Below are 19,239 nucleotides of genomic sequence, written 5' to 3' on the forward strand. Positions count from 1 at the left end.
TAGGGATCTGGACAGTCCCTGACAAACTGCACTTTTAGATTCTTGCTTTAAGGTTTTTCTTTTCTTTTTATCTTCAACTTAAATTCTTTTAACCCCTTGAGCACCACTCTCACTTTTACTTGACCAGCTCACAAGAGGCTTATTTACAGGGGGTGTAAGAAGAATACAGCAGGTGGCAGTAGCTGATCTGGAGAGGGGCTGCCAGAGGCTCAGGCACAGAAGGAAGTCAGCTCTTTAACTCGCCCCGCTCTGTGTGACTGCATTTCCTGCAGCAGAGAGCACGGGGGAGACAAGGTCAGTGGGATCTGCTTCTCTAGAAACTTTCCAGGATCCTGTAACCTGTTTTTTGTGAGAATATGATAAATAAATATCTCGTTAAGTGGCTTGTGTGTTGGGCGGATATCTTTTTCATTACAGCTGGTAAACCAACAGCATAAAGCAGTAGCCTGGCTCTTACGTTATGTTCCTATATTCTTTAGCATTCTTTTGATCCAAATATATATTTTAATAAGAACTCAATGAATAAGTGTTGATAAGATGGAAAATAGGCAGTTGTAAGTACTTTGGTTATGTTTTCTGAAATAAGATGCAATTTAATAAGAACCATCTATAATCTTGTAAAAATGTGTTCTTGAATAGATAATAAGAGACAGAATAAAAGTGGATGTCTTCAAGACCAGATCCTGCATCTCTGGTTTAGTTTATCATCTTATAGTACAGGGGTGGGCAACCTATTTTTCAATGTAGCCACAGGTGTGGCGAATTAGAAGTCAAAATAGCCACACCATGCAAAAATTTAGTTATTTTGTTGCGCATGCAAAAATTTAAAACAACACAGTGTGTGTGTGTGTGTGTGTGTGTGTGTGTGTATATATATATATATGCAGTGGTTGACAAATCACCAAAAAATCTACTCGCCACACCAAAAAATCTACTCGCCACCTAGTACCAAACGTGTGCTGCTTGGGCCAATATTTACTCGCCCGGGGGTTAAATCCACTCGCCCGGGGCGAGCAAATGTATAGGTTTGTCGAACACTGTATATATATATATATATATATATATATATATAATATATATATATATATATATATTACACACACGCGAGCGCACACGCACACACACACTATATATATATATATATATATATATATATATATATATATATATATATTAGTGTAACAGAGCAGATGGCACACAAATACAGATGAAGACAGGTGCTAGTCCCATATGAATAAATATAATCAAAGGCTCCTTACCAGGCAGACCAGAGAGTCCACGGAATCCAGAGTAGGCACAGCAAGGAAGAGACAGCACACTTGTTAGCAAAAAGAATTGTATTAGAATAGCAGGCACATACACCGAATGTTGTGTATGTGCCTGCTATTCTAATACAATTCTTTTTGCTAACAAGTGTGCTGTCTCTTCCTTGCTGTGCCTACTCTGGATTCCCTGGACTCTCTGGTCTGCCTGGTAAGGAGCCTTTGATTATATTTATTCATATGGGACTAGCACCTGTCTTCATCTGTATTTGTGTGCCATCTGCTCTGTTACACTATATATATATACAGTGTTCGACAAATCACCCAAAAATCTACTCGCCCAACCAAAAAATCTACTCGCCACCTAGTCCCGCCCCCAACTCCGCCCTAGTCCCACCCCCAACTCTGCCCCTAGTCCCGCCCCCAACCCTGCTTTAAAATAAAATATATAAATAAAATACATTTAATAAATTCCTAGTCAGAATAAAGAAAAACCTGGCGCCAAATAGTCAGTGGAATGTCCTGTACTCCTCAAGGGATCCGCACACTTGCTCGACAGACCATGCAAAGAAAAGAACACAAACAAACAAAAATCATAGCGCAACACTGTAGGGTAAGCAGTACTGCACTAATACACACAAACAGTTAAGAATCCTAGCGATTATTAAAATAATTATTTATTAAAAAGAACTATGCCAAGACCGACAATGGCAAATACAAGGAACCGCAGGTCATCTGGAGCACAAAAATTGGAGCCCTACTTACATACAGCAAGGTTTAAGCTCGCATGGTAGGAACAAGTCCTAGGTAGAGATGATCTCCCTGGCAGGTGATGCCTCTGCTCCACTGCGGCTCAGACACCAGTCAGTCCTTACGTTGGCTGACTGGTGTCTGAGCCGCAGTGGAGCAGAGGCATCACCTGCCAGGGAGATCATCTCTACCTAGGACTTGTTCCTACCATGCGAGCTTAAACCTTGCTGTATGTAAGTAGGGCTCCAATTTTTGTGCTCCGGATGACCTGCGGTTCCTTGTATTTGCCATTGTCGGTCTTGGCATAGTTCTTTTTAATAAATAATTATTTTAATAATCGCTAGGATTCTTAACTGTTTGTGTGTATTAGTGCAGTACTGCTTACCCTACAGTGTTGCGCTATGATTTTTGTTTGTTTGTGTTCTTTTCTTTGCATGGTCTGTCGAGCAAGTGTGCGGATCCCTTGAGGAGTACAGGACATTCCACTGACTATTTGGCGCCAGGTTTTTCTTTATTTTGGTTTATTCTGTTAGTACTGGCAGTATCACCGGGCAGCCATCCTTTATTATAAGTTTTTTAATATCACACTGTGTATTACACTTTAGCGCTAGTTCACATTTTTTTTCTTCACAAATTCCTAGTCAGAACAACATTCGTTTTTGACATAAATGTATTTATTGTATTACATTATACTACAATTAGTCGTGTGTGTGTGTGTGTGTGTCAAAGTCGGATCTAGAAATAAAAGCCAGATGTGAATGACTAGTTTCCTGAACCCCTTAACCAGTGTCTGGACGTCGGCGCTTCACAGAGAGAGACAGAGAGAGACAGACAGACAGACAGACACCCACACACACACAGAGAGCGGCACACCCACACAGAGAGAAAGAGAGACACACAGAGAAAGAGACACACAGAGAAAGAGAGAGAATGAGAGACACACACAGTGAGAGAATGAGAGACAAAGAGAGAGTGCGACAGAGAGAGTGCGACAGAGAGAGGGAGAGGGTGACAGAGAGAGGGAGAGGGTGACAGAGAGAGGGAGAGGGTGACAGAGAGAGGGAGAGGGCGACACAGGGAGAGGGCGACACAGGGAGAGGGTGGGTGACACAAGGAGAGGGTGGGTGACACAAGGAGAGGGTGGGTGACACAGGGAGAGGGAGAGGGTGACACAGGGACAGGGAGAGGGTGACACAGGGAGAGGGTGACACAGGGAGAGGGTGACACAGGGAGAGGGAGAGGGTGACACAGGGACAGGGAGAGGGTGACACAGGGACAGGGAGAGGGTGGCACAGGGAGAGGGTGACACAGGGACAGGGAGAGAGAGGGTGACACAGGGAGAGGGAGAGAGAGGGTGACACAGGGAGAGAGAGGGTGACACAGGGAGAGGGAGGGTGACACAGGGAGAGGGAGGGTGACACAGGGAGAGGGAGGGTGACACGGAGAGGGTGACACAGAGAGGGTGACACAGGGAGAGGGTGACACAGGGAGAGGGAGAGGGTGGGTGACACAGGGAGAGGGTGGGTGACACAGGGAGAGGGTGGGTGACACAGGGAGAGGGTGGGTGACACAGGGAGAGGGAGGGTGACACAGGGAGAGGGAGGGTGACACAGGGAGAGGGAGGGTGACATAGGGAGAGGGAGGGTGACAGGGAGAGGGAGGGTGACAGGGACAGGGAGGGTGACACGGAGAGGGAGAGGGTGACACAGAGACTGGGAGACACGGAGAGGGTGACACAGAGAGGGTGACACAGGGAGAGGGTGACACAGGGAGAGGGAGAGGGTGGGTGACACAGGGAGAGGGTGGGTGACACAGGGAGAGGGTGGGTGACACAGGGAGAGGGTGGGTGACACAGGGAGAGGGAGGGTGACACAGGGAGAGGGAGGGTGACACAGGGAGAGGGAGGGTGACATAGGGAGAGGGAGGGTGACAGGGAGAGGGAGGGTGACAGGGAGAGGGAGGGTGACAGGGACAGGGAGGGTGACACGGAGAGGGAGAGGGTGACACAGAGACTGGGAGAGGGTGACACAAGGAGAGGGTGACACAGAGACAGGGAGAGGGTGACACAAGGAGAGGGTGACACAGGGAGAGGGAGAGGGTGACACAGGGAGAGGGAGAGGGTGACACAGGGAGAGGGAGAGGGTGACACAGGGAGAGGGAGAGGGTGAGGGAGGGTGACACAGGGAGAGGGAAGGTGACACAGGGAGAGGGAGGGTGACACAGGGAGGGAGGGAGAGGGTGACACAGGGAGGGAGGGAGAGGGTGACACAGGGAGAGGGTGATACGGAGAGGGAGGGTGACACGGAGAGGGTGACACAGGGAGAGGGTGACACATGGAGAGGGTGACACATGGAGAGGGAGAGGGTGACACAGGGAGAGGGAGGGATAGAGAAGGAGACACAGGGAGAGGGAGACACAGGGAGAGGGTGACAGAGGGAGAGGGTGACACAGGGTGAGGGTGACACAGGGTGAGGGTGACACAGGGAGAGGGTGACACAGGGAGAGGGAGAGAGGGTGACACACTCACAGACACCCACTCTCACTCAGACAAACTCACACACACACACAGTCTGTCACTCACACACACAAACACTCACCCGCAAGGCAGGGGGTCGCACATGGCAGCGGGGGCCTCCACACGGCAGGAGGGCCTCTGCAAGGCAGGGGGTCGCACATGGCAGCGGGGGCCTCCGCACGGCAGGAGGGCCTCTGCAAGGGTCCGTGCCCCCTCCAGAGGGGGACGCCGACACCGCAGTATCCTGCTTAGACCGAGCAGGGTGAGGCCCTGGTGAGGGGATTTCCCCTGCTTAGAGCAGGGAGAGGCTCCGGTGAGGGGATTTCCCTGCTTAGAGCAGGCAGAGGCCCCGGTGAGGGGATTTCTGGGAGAGGCTCCGGTGAGGGGATTTCCCCTGCTTAGAGCAGGGAGAGGCTCCGGTGAGGGGATTTCCCCTGCTTAGAGCAGGGAGAGGCTCCGGTGAGGGGATTTCCGGGAGAGGCTCCGGTGAGGGGATTTCCCCTGCTTAGAGCAGGGAGAGGCACGCGTGGGGTGAGGGGGGGGGGGGCACGGAGGCCGGGAGAGATTGGGGTGAGGGGGGGGGGTGGATGGCCCGATGTGAGGGGGTGGTGGATGGCCGATGCGAGGGGGGGCGGATGGCCCGATGGGAGGGAGGGGGGGGGGCGGATGGCCCGATGGGAGGGAGGGGGGGTGACAGATGGCCCTGCAGGGGTCTGAGGCAGACTGGCGTGGAAGGAGCTGGCTGGCGGAAGGGGGAGGAGTGGAAGAGCTGAGGAGGGGAAGTTGCTGAGAGGCGGGGGAGGAGCGAAGGCAGTGATCAGAGAGCCGGCTTTTTTTTTTCTTTTCTCCAGCGCGAGCGCGGGAAAAACAGCAGCGCGAGCGGCGGGAAATTTAAAAAATACACGTGTGCTGCTTGTGCCAATATTTACTCGCCCGGGGGTTAAATCCACCCGCCCCGGGCGAGTAAATGTATACAATTGTCGAACACTGTATATATATATATATATATATATATATATATACACGCACACGCACACGCACGCACGCACGCACACACACACACACATAGATATATATGTGTATGTATATATATGTATGTATATACACACACACACGTGTTTTTTTTACATCTGTGTACACACACCAACATACCTGAGGCAGAAGGAGAGACAGGACAGACGGAACCAGCGCTACCAAAAATCAGCTGAGTGGGGGAGGGGGGGATGTTTACCAGAGCAAGCAAGGAGGGGAGACAGGACAGAGGGAACGAGCGCTCCCAAAATCAGCTGAGTGGGGGAGGGGGGGATGTTTACCAGAGCAAGCAAGGAGGGGAGACAGGACAGAGGGAACGAGCGCTCCCAAAATCAGCTGAGTGGAGGAGGGAGGGGCAGTTTAGCAGAGCGAGCAAGGAGGGGAGACAGGACAGAGGGAACCAACAAATTGTTCAGTCAGGGAAACGGAGCAGCTTCCCTCCCCCCGGATGCAGTGCCGTGAAGGTGAGACAGGCAGATTGACAGCGGAGTGCTTCTCCGCATGGGGTCTGCATAGCTATGCAGAGCAGGAAACAGAACAGAGTTCTTGGAAGGGGAATATAGGGCTAGACTAGATCAGTATTAAATTCGCCACACTTAGCCTGCCAATTCGCCACATGTGGCGAATGGGATAGGGTTGCCCACCTCGGTTATAGTAGATTTCTGAGTACTTTAAAATCACTTGACCTGGTATATAACTCAGGAATTTAAGTCCCGCACTGATGGCTTTGCACCTCCGTACATAAAAACCTTTTTTTTAAATTATATGTTGCACTCCGCTATTTAAAAAAAACAGCAATCCTTTTTAAGACCATTTTGAGCAACAAAGACCTCTAGTTGTCGATGTTTAAACTCTGATTTGGCAAATCAAAATGGCTGCCTAATCCCACTGGTCTCGTGGTCGTCCAATAAGAAGCCGTGCTGTCACCGGCGGGATGACGTTACTGTTTCCTATTGGCTGACAGGTGCCGTCTTTGAAAATCCAGGAAGGAACAAAGCCAGCGAAACTGGTCAGTCCGTATCTCAGGAGCCGGCAGGTCAGCGGCGTTAAAATTAGCACAGTTCAGATCCTGAGACCCCCGGTGGTGTCAATACTGTAATAATAACAATATAATTATGTGGGGATATCCACTTTAATGCAGCAATACTACTTTCCTACTTCTTTTTATTATTATTTGTTCATGTAAAACATCTGATAATGTATAATTGTCCACGTTTGCCTAAACTGGCAATCGTTTGGTGCTCGTGTTATAAATCTAGCAAAATCCTGACTGTGTATCTAACATAATGGCTGCTTCAGTCTGCGCTTATAGTGACGGCGACGCGACATTGCGTCAAAACAAATGCATTGCCGCCATCGTGCGTGCTTATAGTAAGCGCGGCACAACAGAGAGCGTTTCCGCGCGCACTGCGTAAGCGGGGACTTGCCCATATACATTTATGCAACTAAAAGCGGTAAGCGCCGCGCGCTCGGCGTCAGAGGGGCCGCAGCCTAAGATGTCACGTTTTGCTTCTTTAACACCGCTGCTGGTAGAGGGGCCAGCAATCATTATTTTGCAGCGTTGGGGTTAAAACCTCTAATTTATATAAACTTCAATTAGTTTTGTTGTCCCTAATCAGTTTGGGGTTACACGGAGGCATGAGAAGGTGGAGCAGTTATTCCCCGTACTGCTTCTTACTGGTAATACCCTCCTACAGTAACAATGCAGAAGCTTGCTACTTTCCCATCTCCAGGGAAATCATGCTGCATTTTGCAATAACAAATTAATGACATATTGGTAATATCTCTAATATTTTTTTTCCCCAATTGTTTTATAATCTTATAATGGCAGATCTAGTGGAGATGTTAATGGTGATTATTATTATTAGATGTTTTTTTCTAATACCCGATTTTTATTTTATTTTTGAAGTGAAACTTCTTTAGCGGCACCTACCACATGAACATTTCCTTGACAGTGAGTTGCCTTGATGGTGACTGACGTCACTGCTGGAAGAAGAGGCCATCAGCGAGGTCAGTGTTGCCAACTCCCACCAGTCACTGGAGAAAAGGAACACCCCCCCCCCCCCCCCCTCTCTTACAAAATCGTCTGTGCCCCAGCTCCTCCGAGATCTCCTCAGCGCAGCTCCACTGGGGGAGGAGAGAGGGGGGGCTGCTCCACCCCGGGGGACTCCGAAAGCAGTAACGGGGGGGGGGCGGGGGGTTGGAAGGAGAGTGCTGAGCTTTTGAAACGGAGTGTCAGATTAATAAATTTTTCTTTAGTCTGAGCTTGAAATGCGCAGTAGTTTTCCTGTGGGCTAGTTTTATATACATACATGTAACTAGGAGTTATGCTATAAGAAATGTAAATAAATTTCGTAGCTCTGTATCGGATTAGCAGAATTAGCAGCATATGGCCGCGATTATACTCCTCGTCTTGTTGGGCGCTACAAGGATATACTTCCCAATCCCTATGAGAGCTCCCCTAGTGCGTGCTCGTGGCACACTATGTGACTTTTTAAAAAGCCTTCTTCCATTCATGAAAAGTATGGACCGCGTAACAAATTTACGCATATGCCAGAAAATGCAATCTGCCGTATTGAGGGTGGTCGAAGAATAATAATAAAGTGTTGACCACCATTGTTATTGTATTTTGTATTTCTGATTGTGTGTGTGTGTGTTAAATTAAGTTTCTGTTTTGATATTACACGTTAATAAATCAATTATTTTTTCACAATGTCTGTTATTTTTATTCTTACCTGAAAATACTATATGAAAGCTGTTCAACAAATGAAATATTACCAATCAATGGTTAACTATAATATAATTTTATAAATTCAATAATAAAATACAAGGAAATAAGGTCAGATTTTATCCATTTATTACATATTATAGGCTAAAGCTGTTAAATTCCGGGCATTTTTTAAATCCCTGCTCTCTGGTTAAAATTCTAGGCATTATCCAATCAGTAATGGCCTGGAATTTTTGGCACCCTGCCAAGTTTTTCAGCCAATCAGCTCTCATTCAGTTTTCATTCACAAAGATTGAGATCAGCTCTAAGACAGGGGAGGTGATTGGACAGGAGGCAGCAGCAAGGCACTGACTCCTCCCCCACCCTGCCCGCAGAGAGCTCCTCACAGGAGAGTGAGGGGAAAGGTGTGTGTGTGTGTCTGTTGTAGGTGTATAGGGGGCCAGCAGAGTGTTTTGTTGGTGTGTTCTGTGGGTGTAGAGGGGGCAGCAGAGTGTTTTCTTGGTGTGTGTGTGTGTGTGTCTGCTGTGTTTGTGTTTTGTGTGTAGAGGGGGGGCTGCAGTGTGTGTGTTTTGTGGGTGGAGGGGTGCAGAGATGCGTGTCTGTGTGCGCAGTGTGTGGTTTTGCAGTGGTGTAGAGGGGGGGGCTGCTGTGTGTTTTGTGGATGTAGAGGGGGGCAGCAGTCTGTTTTGTTGGTGTGTGTTTTGTGGGTGTAGAGGGGGCCTTCAGTGGGTGTAGCGGGTGGGGGAGGGCTGCAGAGTGTGGTGTGTGTGTGTGTGTCTGCATTTTTGTGGGTTTATAGGGGGCTGCACTGTGTGGGTGTAGAGGGGGGCTGCTGTGTGTGTTTTGTGAGCGTAGAGGTTGGAGGAGGGCTGCAGTGTGTTTTGTGGGTGTAGGGGTGGGGTTTGCAGTGTGTGCGTGTGTGTGTACAATTTCCTTTTAATAAACTTGCAGTAAAAAGCATAAGACTGTGTAGACAATCATTCTGATAAAAATCAATGACTACAAAAGTGTATCTTTTTTTTTTTTTTTTTTTATTAATAAAAAAAAAAAGCCTACATTTAGCCTATAATAGTAATCTCCGTAGAACAGGGCATTACTGGCCAATAATGCCCTGTTTTTTGGGGATTATTACTTAATTAAAAATGTGAAAAAAATCTGATTGCAACGGCGCTTACTTATAACAATGTCCTAAAAAAGTGAAATATGTGTAACAATGTGTTTAAAAGCAAATGACAGAAATAATATCTATAAATTCAATTACAACGTGAACTGTGATCTATTAGTTAATCATGTGATAAATCCACCACCCAGTGTAAAAGGTGCTAATAGAAAAGCTACTCAAAACCCTTGTAAAGACTGTTCTCTTAGTCTTTTTGATTGCAGAATTCCTCAAAGATTCAGGGGAGCGCCAATGTTCACGTGATTATATGAAAAAGAAAAATAAAGGCAACATAGTGTGATGCAGTCTCAATTCTTTCTTTCTAGTGAAAAAGGTAATCCACTCACAATTTTCCTTTCAAAAATCAGGCATTACAGAGACACTCCTCTCTGTTTAGAGCAATGAACATGGATATCCACAGGTGTAGACCCCTTTCACTTTTTCTCCACCACCGCACGAATACCCAGAAATAATAAGAAATACCAAAATTGCGCAATAACGTCTTAAAATGTATTGGAGATCATCACAGATAAAACATATGGCTATGCACTCACATAAGGAATAATAGGTACAGTCATTGTACGAAATCCTGATAGGTAAAGCAATTCACCGGTACACAGTGTGTTTCTTCCCTCTGCTTCTCTGCTCCCATCAACGTCACATCCGGTTGACGCAGGGCTGTGGGCGGAAGTGCTATAAGGGGGATCTCCGGCTGCCAGGACTTCGCAACTGTGACTTGCACAGACTGGATGCTGAACACAGGATTCTACGCGTTTCGTCGGTACGACTTCTTCAGGAATCTTAATTAAAAATATCTCATAATATTTTGCCATGGGACAGCGCCATCGCCATTAAAATAATCTTTAAAGGAATTGCAAATGATTTTGGCCATGTTTGCAGGTGAATTATTTGCCCTACATCTGAGAAGCTGGGTATCAACTGGAGGCACACGAGCCCCTCCAGACATCATTACTGCCTTCCAAATCAATTACAATGTTATGTAGTACAGCCACACATGTTACAATTCACTTGGCATTTTGCACATTGGTTTCAATAGCTTTTAATTGTATTCGCCATTTTGCTATCCTAATGCCGAAGGCACCCTCCACACACCGTCTTGCTCTGGAAAGTCTATAATTAAATAGTTCTTCTTTGGTTAATCCTTGTCGGCTGTAGGCTTCATGGCAAACAACACTAGATGGCGCTCTGAATACTCAATACTCAAAATGTGCAAGTGAATACTAATAATATGTAAACAAAAGAACAAGTGAAAATAATAATAGCAGTGCAAAGTGAGGAACAATATACTGTAATCACGTGCAATGTAAAAGGTACAAAAAACCACTCAAACCCTTAGAGGACTGTTTCAGGGTCCACACGAACATAGGCAAAGAAGAACCAGGGGAGCGATGGTACCTTAAAAAGAAATAGACTACATAGTGCAATACTGTTTCAATATGACACAAGTGAAGCTCCCAAGTGTACACTTAATAAGCTGAAAAGTATCAGACTAAGGTATAAGGTCACAGACTGGAGCTGATAGGAGGAGGTGCAATCTCAAAAGAGAGAGACACACGGAGCCAATGGTAAAAAGTAACACGATTTATCCAAAATAATAAAAATGAAGGCTTACAAGATCCCAATGGGATAACAGCATAGAAGGTTGGTGATCACAAAATCACATCACGCCGTCGTTGCCGCTTCAAGCCGCCGTACTGCGTCTCTGCCAGGAGCTGATACGTCACTTCCGGTATTGCGGCCGATTGAAGATGACGTCACGGAGTTCCCAGCAGTCTCTCTCCCTCTCGATCGTATGGTCACGCTCTACGCGTTTCGCCGTTCTGAATGACTCCGTGTGTCTCTCTCTTTTGAGATTGCACCTCCTCCTATCAGCTCCAGTCTGTGACCTTATACCTTAGTCTGATACTGTTCAGCTTATTAAGTGTACACTTGGGAGCTTCACTTGTGTCATATTGAAACAGTATTGCACTATGTAGTCTATTTCTTTTTAAGGTGCCATCGCTCCCCTGGTCCTTCTTTGCCTATGTAGGGCTTCATGACCTACTGGATGTGACCAATGGATAGGCCATCTTCCGCTAACAGTACATGTGGCAACTTTTGGCTTGTTTTACTCAATGGCAACATTTGGTCCAAAGGTACCTGCAAAGTCTTGTCTTCTATTAGCTCAGGGATGCGAAAAGTGGGAAGTGCCCCCCCCCCCCCCCCCCTTAGGTTTACAGGGGCCCTGTGCACTTCCCGAAGGCATTTAAATTCATGCCGGGTGAGCTGCAGGGCCTCTGTAACTTCTTACCTTGGTTCAGAAGCTCCTGGTGACGCGTCGCCATGGCAACGCGGCGTCAGAACCAAGGGGCGCGAAGTGAGGAGGGACAGACGGCAGGGGCGTGCAGGGAAAAAAAAGATTGCGCTCCCCTGTATTAGCTGATAAAGTGACAAAGCTCTAAACACACCGCCATCGCTTTGCTTTCCAAATGCTCCTATATCAATTTACAATACATTTATATTTTGTGTCCGCAACAGCTAGCAAGACAATAGAATGGAAATCTTTATAATTGTAATACATTGTGCCTGCATTTTGGGGATTTCTTATGCGAATGTGTTTACCATCTGTACAACCAACAAAATTTGGAAAACTCCAATTGCTGTAAAAATATTTTGCCCCAGTAATCAAGCTTTCTACACTGGGAAATGGCATATGATCTTCATGGAATGCATTATAAATAACATCACAGGTCTCATACTCAATGTTTCCCATGGTTGTGCTACCCATCATAAAGGAAAAAGCCAAGCCACGAAATGGTGGTCCAGTTGACAGAAACCTGTAACAAAACAAATAAGTATATTAAAGAATTGCTTAATCAATATCGACTGCATTACATAGATTAAATAAATATATTTATATTTAGTGTTTTTACCTAGTAAAAAAAACAAAACAAAAAAAAGAAAAGCATTGAAATAGATGAAGTTAATTATGATTATATTAATTAGGATTTATTTATTTATTTATTTATAAAATATTTTACCAGGAAGTAATACATTGAGAGTTACCTCTCGTTTTCAAGTATGTCCTGGGCACAGAGTAAAACAAAATAATACATGGTTACAAATACAGTTACATAAATGAACAAGGTATACATTATATACAAGACATTGCATGCACAGTTAAAGAAACTATATATCATGGGCGTATGAAACAGTTACAGACCAGATTAAAGTGTGAGACAGCCTTAGATTTGAAAGAACTTAAGCTGTGGTGGATATGAGAGTCTCTGGTAGGTTGTTCCAGTTTTGGGGTGCACGGAAGGAGAAGGAGGAACGTCCGGATACTTTGTTGAGTCTTGGGACCATGAATAGTCTTTTGGAGTCTGATCTCAGGTGATAGGTACTGCATGTGGTAAGGGTGAGGAGCTTGTTCAGGTAGCTGGGTAGCTTGCCCAGAAAGTATTTGAGGGTGAGACAGGAAAGGTGAACTTTGCGCCTAGACTCTAGTGATGACCAATCTAGTTCTTTGAGCATTTCGCAGTGATGTGTGTTGTAGTTGCATTGGAGAACAAAACGACAAATTGAATTGTAGAGGGTGTCAAGTTTGCTAAGGTGGGTTTGAGGAGCCGAGCCATATACTATGTCTCCATAGTCAATAATTGGCATTAGCATCTGCTGTGCGATACGCTTTCTGACCAGGAGACTTAGGGAGGATTTGTTCCTGTAAAGTACCCCTAGTTTGGCATAGGTCTTGGTTGTCAGGGTATCAATGTGCATCCCGAATGTTAAGTGGGAGTCAAACCATAAGCCCAGGTATTTAAAACTAGTGACAGGTGTTAGGGTGGTTTTAGCGTTGGTTCTAATCAGGAGCTCAGTCACTGGAAGCTTTACAAATTTAGTCTTGGTTATAGTGATTGTAATATATTCATAATGAATGATTATAATATATTCATTTTTTTATTGATAAATTTACATATAATTTCATAGAATTATACTATTACAGTAACAGGAATGAGAGACAGATAGGGTGCCCCCGCTTCAGCTTAATGTAAGTTGGGGGCGTTGCTCTTGGGTAGGTATTGAATCATGAGACGAGGTAGAGAAAATAAACCCAATGAGACGCACTATGATTTATGTAGATACTGGGAAACAAAAGCCCCCTATTTGACAGCACTCGCTGTATATGATGATGTAATGATGAATTACTTAAAATGTAATATTTTATTAATCTCAATTAAAATAAGTGTCAAAACATTGAAACCAAAAACCAACTGACATTGGTGACAAAACACAAAAAACAGACAACAATACGTGATACTAAAACTGTATACTAGGGGGATAAGGGAAATCTAACTAATCTGCTGTATAGCAGACAATAAACTCACAAGTATATAGGATTTAACCCCCTAGTGCAGCAATGATAGGAGTTAAAAAGCCTGTATAGTTAGAACAGGTAACATAGGACTGATCATGCACATGTATATACTTCAATGAAATACCGGGTATATAGCAGTTGAATGTTTACACAAAAGATAGTAAAGACCTGATGGTATCAAAAAATGGTCTAATTAGTCTGAAGTTAGTAAACCCCTGTAAGGAACATTAGTATGCCTAAGAAAGCTAATAGCTCAGAATATCAATATCAAAGATATGAATCGTAAATAGCAGGCACAAGAGCTCACAAAGTGTGATAACTGGCTCTGGGGCACGGATCTAGTCCGTATCCAGTTATAGCCCCCTAATATAATGTGCCATATAAGCACGCCAAATCTGAGGCAGCAGACAAATTGCAATGTGAAAACAAACAAACATGAAAGAGAGGGGGGGGGAGAGGTTTTGACAAATGCAGCAGTTGTAATCAGCTGCTGTGACAGAACAAACAGGGTGGAGTGATAATACACACGCAAGTAAAACACCCTAAATGCAGCAAGGTTATATCTATAAAGCCAACATCATGGCTGAGGAAACACAGTAGTGCTGCAGTTGGTACAAAGACATCAGTAGATCATACAATGCCTTAGTTAAGTTTGTTCTCTAATGATTAAAAATGCAGGGTACCTTAGCAGAATAAACTGGATGGAGTGGTGAATACACACACACTTGAAACACCCTTTGTGCAGCCGCGTTGTATCTACAGAGCCAGCGTCATGGCTAAGAAAGCACAGTAATGCTGCAGCTGACACAAAACTGCTAATAGAGCATATTATACCTGTATTAAGCATGTACTCAACGAGAGAATGCTCAAGGTCCCCACTCACTGACAAAACCGGCACTTAGCAGTGCCTCTCACCCTCTAACAGGCATGTAAACGTCATGACGTCAGTCCTGTAGCCGCCTCCCACCTGACGCACGTTTCGCTGGGGCGCTTTTTCAAAGGTGGTTCACCTTTGAAAAAGTGCCCCAGCGAAACGTGCGTCAGGTGGGAGGCGGCTACAGGACTGACGTCATGACGTTTACATGCCGCTTAGAGGGTGAGAGGCACTGCTAAGTGCCGGTTTTGTCAGTAGCGTCATCTACAATCAGATGTGCGCAGATCGCTTGGACAAGGGCCGCAGTGTATGAGTATAATCGCTGTCTATGACAGAACTGCTGTAACATGCAGTCTCTTCTATATTATGTTGCAGTTATTCCAATCTGTTTATGATGCTGGAGTACTCCAGGGCAGCCATCTTTGATCAGGGCTAAAAAATTTGGTCAGCAGTGACAAATTAGCAAACCAGCCCAGCAACCTGACTGCAATAGTTACATGGGGAGGAGGCATTTCCAATGTAAAGCGACTGGCAGCTAAATGAGTGAACTTATAACACTGAAATGTACAAATACGTGGGAAGTGGAAGTCTGTTATAGTAATTTAACATTTTAGCTGCTGTATTTCCAGTGTTTCACACTGGTGTAAACTTTTTTACATACACACTTACTGTACGTACACACACATGGTACATAAGCATATACCAGCTTGATTCTAGGTCCTCAATAGGCCTTAATTCACTCCTTGTTTTTAATTCTAATCACAGTATAAGCTGGTTTTCAATATTGAAAGCTGTGTAAGAAATACATGTCTGTATTTCACATTCTTTTTGGAGAAGTGTGACAGAAACGCAAACACAAGTGAAATATATAAAAATTGTATTACTATGAACAAATCAAACTGTTGTTACATACCCCGCTGGTAAAACGTGATCACAATTCCGTATGCTAATATGTAGCTGTGAGAATTTATCCCATATTCAGTTAGATTAAGATATTGCATTTGAATATGCAATACTTGACCGTACGTTCTATTACAGTCCTTTTTTCGTTTTCAATTTTTGCTAATTTGATTGCCCTTTTGCCACTCTTGTTACATTCCTTATCATTTTGATCTGATGCCTCCATCCCCTCTGACTTTAAAGCTGCAGTTCAGTCTTTTTTTTTTTTTTTAATTTATTTTTTTACTTTAATAGTTTAATGTGTGCAATCTCTACTTAACTAAAGAACTGTATAGCTGTCAGTCAATCCGTTCTCCATGTATTAATCGGCGAAATTTTTGTGACATATTAAAAGCTGGGTTTTGTTTATAATTTGCCTCCGGCAGTCAGTGGAAGACTCATGAATATTCATGAGTCTCCCAGTGACGTGTGCTCGCTCCCGATCTGCCGCTGTGTGGTGCCCCCTTCTGCCCGATCCCTGTGGCTGTCAGCCTGCACGAGATGGAGGGGGCTTGTGCCGCCAGTGGGGAGGGGGGAGCGGGAGATGTGTCTCCCTTCTGCTCCGATCCCTGTGCATGCCTCCCTGCCCTCGCGGGAGATGCAGGGGGGTTGCGCTGCCCCCAGAGGGGGGTGGGGAAGGGAGGGGGGAGCGGGAGATGTGCCCCCTTCTGCTCCGATGCCTGTGCCTGCCTCCCTGCCCGCGCGGGAGATGCAGGGGGGTTGCGCTGCCCCAGTGGGGGAAGGGGTTGTGTCCCGGAGCAGTGGTGGCAGCAAGGTGGTGAGTATGTGTGATTATATGTGTGTGTGTGTGTGTGTGTGTGTGTATATATGTGTGTGTGTGTGTGTGTATATATATGTGTGTGTGTGTATATATATGTGTGTGTGTGTGTGTGTGTGTGTATATATGTGTGTGTGTGTGTGTGTGTGTGTGTGTGTGTGTGTGTGTGTGTGTGTGTGTGTGTGTGTGTGTGTGTGTGTGTGTGTGTGTGTGTGTGTGTGTGTGTGTGTGTGTGTGTGTGTGTGTGTGTATATATATGTGTGTGTGTATATATATGTGTGTGTGTGTGTGTGTGTGTGTGTGTGTGTGTGTGTGTGTGTGTGTGTGTGTGTGTGTGTGTGTGTGTGTGTGTGTGTGTGTGTGTATATATATATATATGTGTGTGTGTGTATATATATATATATTGTGACAGAAACCAGGGGTTGGTAATAAACTCCATATACAGGGCTCCCAGGATACTGAACAGTTTCTGTCCTGTCTAAGCTGAACAGGGCAGCCTCGTGGTACAGGCACTCCATTCCACAGTTTGTCTGCTGCCTGTTTTCTGTCACCTGTCATGCTGATTAGAGTTCAGGTATATAAGACCTGTTTCCTGTTTCCTCTGGGCCCCGCCCAAGAGCCTGGAAGGCTGCTGAACTGCAGAGGGGTGAGAAAGCCTCTTTCCCAAATCGCTTCATTCATTCTGTTAGTTTGTCTAAAGACTGCAAAGGTACTTATTTTGTTGGTGGAAGTGGACAAGCCACTTCCAACTCTGAGTCAGGGACATCTAAGTTTAAGTTATCGCTCAGACGAGCAGCTTTTTGTTTGGCTTTGTTTTCTGTTTAAACTGTGGCAGTCTCAGTGCCTGGGACTGAATAAACCAGGCATAGCCTGTTTAAAGGAACAGTACGTGACGTCTCATCATTTAACCTACCCTAAAAGACCGTGTTCTAACAGTCCCGGACAGACGGCGGAGCCCCGGAGTAAGCCGTTTGTCACATATGGTGGAGAATGCGGGCAGAACACTAAAAGGTCTGGGGGTTAAAGAACTTTAAAGGAAAAAAAAAAAAAAAAAGGTTTTTTTTCTCTCTCTCCAAACAAGATGGAAGACGTGGTGAGTGCGCTGGTACGCAATGTCGCTGTCCAGAGAGACGCGAATGAAGCCCTGCAACAGGCGAATGCAAACCAGCAAGAGACAAACCGCTTGCTGAAAGAGGAGCAACAGCGGTTCGCTCAGGGCTTACAGCAGGAACTCGAGATCCTGAGGGAGACTATCAGTAACCTTCCACTGGCAGCGGCAGCCCCAGTTCCGAAAATGACCAGGGCAAGCCACTACCTTCAGAAGATGGGACCCTCGGATGATGTGGAAGCCTATCTTCTCACGTTTGAACGCACGGCACAGAGAGAGGGATGGCCAGAAGCTGAGTGGGCTGGTCTAATCGCACCCTTCCTAAGCGGCGAACCCCAGAAGGCTTACTTTGATCTAGAGCCAGCCGAAGCTAACGTCTATGCAAAATTGAAGTTCGAGATCCTCGCCCGCCTCGGCGTAACCACGGCTGTTCGCGCCCAAAGGTTTCACGCATGGTCCTTCACGATGGATAAAGCCACCCGCAGCCAGATGTATGACCTCATCCACCTCGCCCGGAAGTGGCTACAACCCGAGATCAACTCAGCAAGCCACATCGTGGAACGGTTGGTCATGGACCAGTTCTTGAGGAAACTTCCCTCTGCCTTACGCCATTGGGTCAGTCGGAGTGACCCCCACAATGCGGATGAGCTTGTGGCCCTCGTAGAAAGGTACAATGCAGCAGGAGAGCACCCGCAACCCACAGTCGTGGAGCAACCCCACTACCCGAGGTTCCAGGACTCTTCCAGAGACGGTAAAAGGGTACCGGGGTTAAGGGGAGCTGAAGAGCGGCGACCACCTTCACGCAGCACCAGCAACAGTGGTTCGCACACTAAGGGCAATAGCCAACATGGGGAGCCGGGAAAAGGCTCTAAGTGGGACACAGACTATGTACCTAAATGTGTAAATTGTCATGAGAGGGGCCACACAGAAAAAATCTGCCCACTAAATGATGAGCCCATGCAATGCAACAGCGTGGAACCTTATTCGCTGTTGTCCCAATGTATGGGCCCTAGCCCAGAGGACCCCTTGAATAACCATCTGTGGGCATTTGTAAAGGTTAATGGTAAGAGGGTTCGGGCACTTCTTGACTCTGGGAGTATGGTCACACTAGTGTCCGAATACCTATTGCCCATTAAGAAGAAACAGGTAAACAGTTCACAAAGAGTGGCAATTTGTTGTATACATGGGGATAATCATGAATATTCCACTGTTGATGTTTTTTTTTAAACAGAATTTGGTTCTTTAGATTTCAAGGTGGGTGTTGTACCCAAACTGGCACATGATGTGTTAATAGGGACCGACTTTCCCCATTTTCTAAAAATGTGGTCCCCAGCTCAGAATAGCGCCCAGAGTTCAATAGCAGACCATAACGAAGTGTTAGAAGAAACAAATCCTTTCCCTTTTTCAGAAATGGAGGTTGACGAGGGCCCAAATAAGAAAGGGGAAAAGGAGGAGTGCTGTGAAATTCCCTTCCCCATCACTACTTTGGTAGGGAATACCCCAAATCAAGATGTTGATCAGGCACTTACCACCCCAGTACAGAATAAGACCCTCGCTGACCTAGAGGTCAGTCCTGGGAGTTTTAAGAAGGCCCAGTGGGAGGACCCCACATTAGCGGTAGCAAGGGGAAATATACGGGACCAGAATAGTACTCATGGCCAACCAGATAGGTCACTTGCTTACCCCTACTTCGAGGTAGAGAACGACCTAGTATATCGG

General features: G+C 45.9%; 1 protein-coding gene and 1 non-coding gene across 3 annotated transcripts in view; both read left to right on the forward strand.

Moving 5' to 3' along the window:
* The first annotated feature begins 205 nt into the window (after positions 1–205).
* SDHAF1 (succinate dehydrogenase complex assembly factor 1) overlaps positions 206–19,239 on the forward strand; it is a 45,888-nt gene continuing 26,854 nt past the window's right edge. Inside the window, exons 1-2 of one of the 2 annotated variants that reach the window (XM_075591143.1) lie at positions 206–294; positions 7,469–7,569. In XM_075591143.1, the coding sequence (XP_075447258.1) occupies positions 7,527–7,569 (43 nt within the window). In that variant the 5' untranslated portion in view covers positions 206–294; positions 7,469–7,526. The remainder of the gene's footprint in view (positions 295–7,468; positions 7,570–19,239) is intronic. The other variant, XM_075591133.1, reaches the window with a different exon arrangement.
* On the forward strand, positions 7,191–7,321 carry LOC142473416 (small nucleolar RNA SNORA47). The gene has a single exon (XR_012790076.1). It is a non-coding gene; the product is annotated as a small nucleolar RNA SNORA47 (small nucleolar RNA).

The sequence above is a fragment of the Ascaphus truei genome, chromosome 1 (genome assembly GCF_040206685.1).
Source record: "Ascaphus truei isolate aAscTru1 chromosome 1, aAscTru1.hap1, whole genome shotgun sequence".
Taxonomy (NCBI): domain Eukaryota; kingdom Metazoa; phylum Chordata; class Amphibia; order Anura; family Ascaphidae; genus Ascaphus; species Ascaphus truei.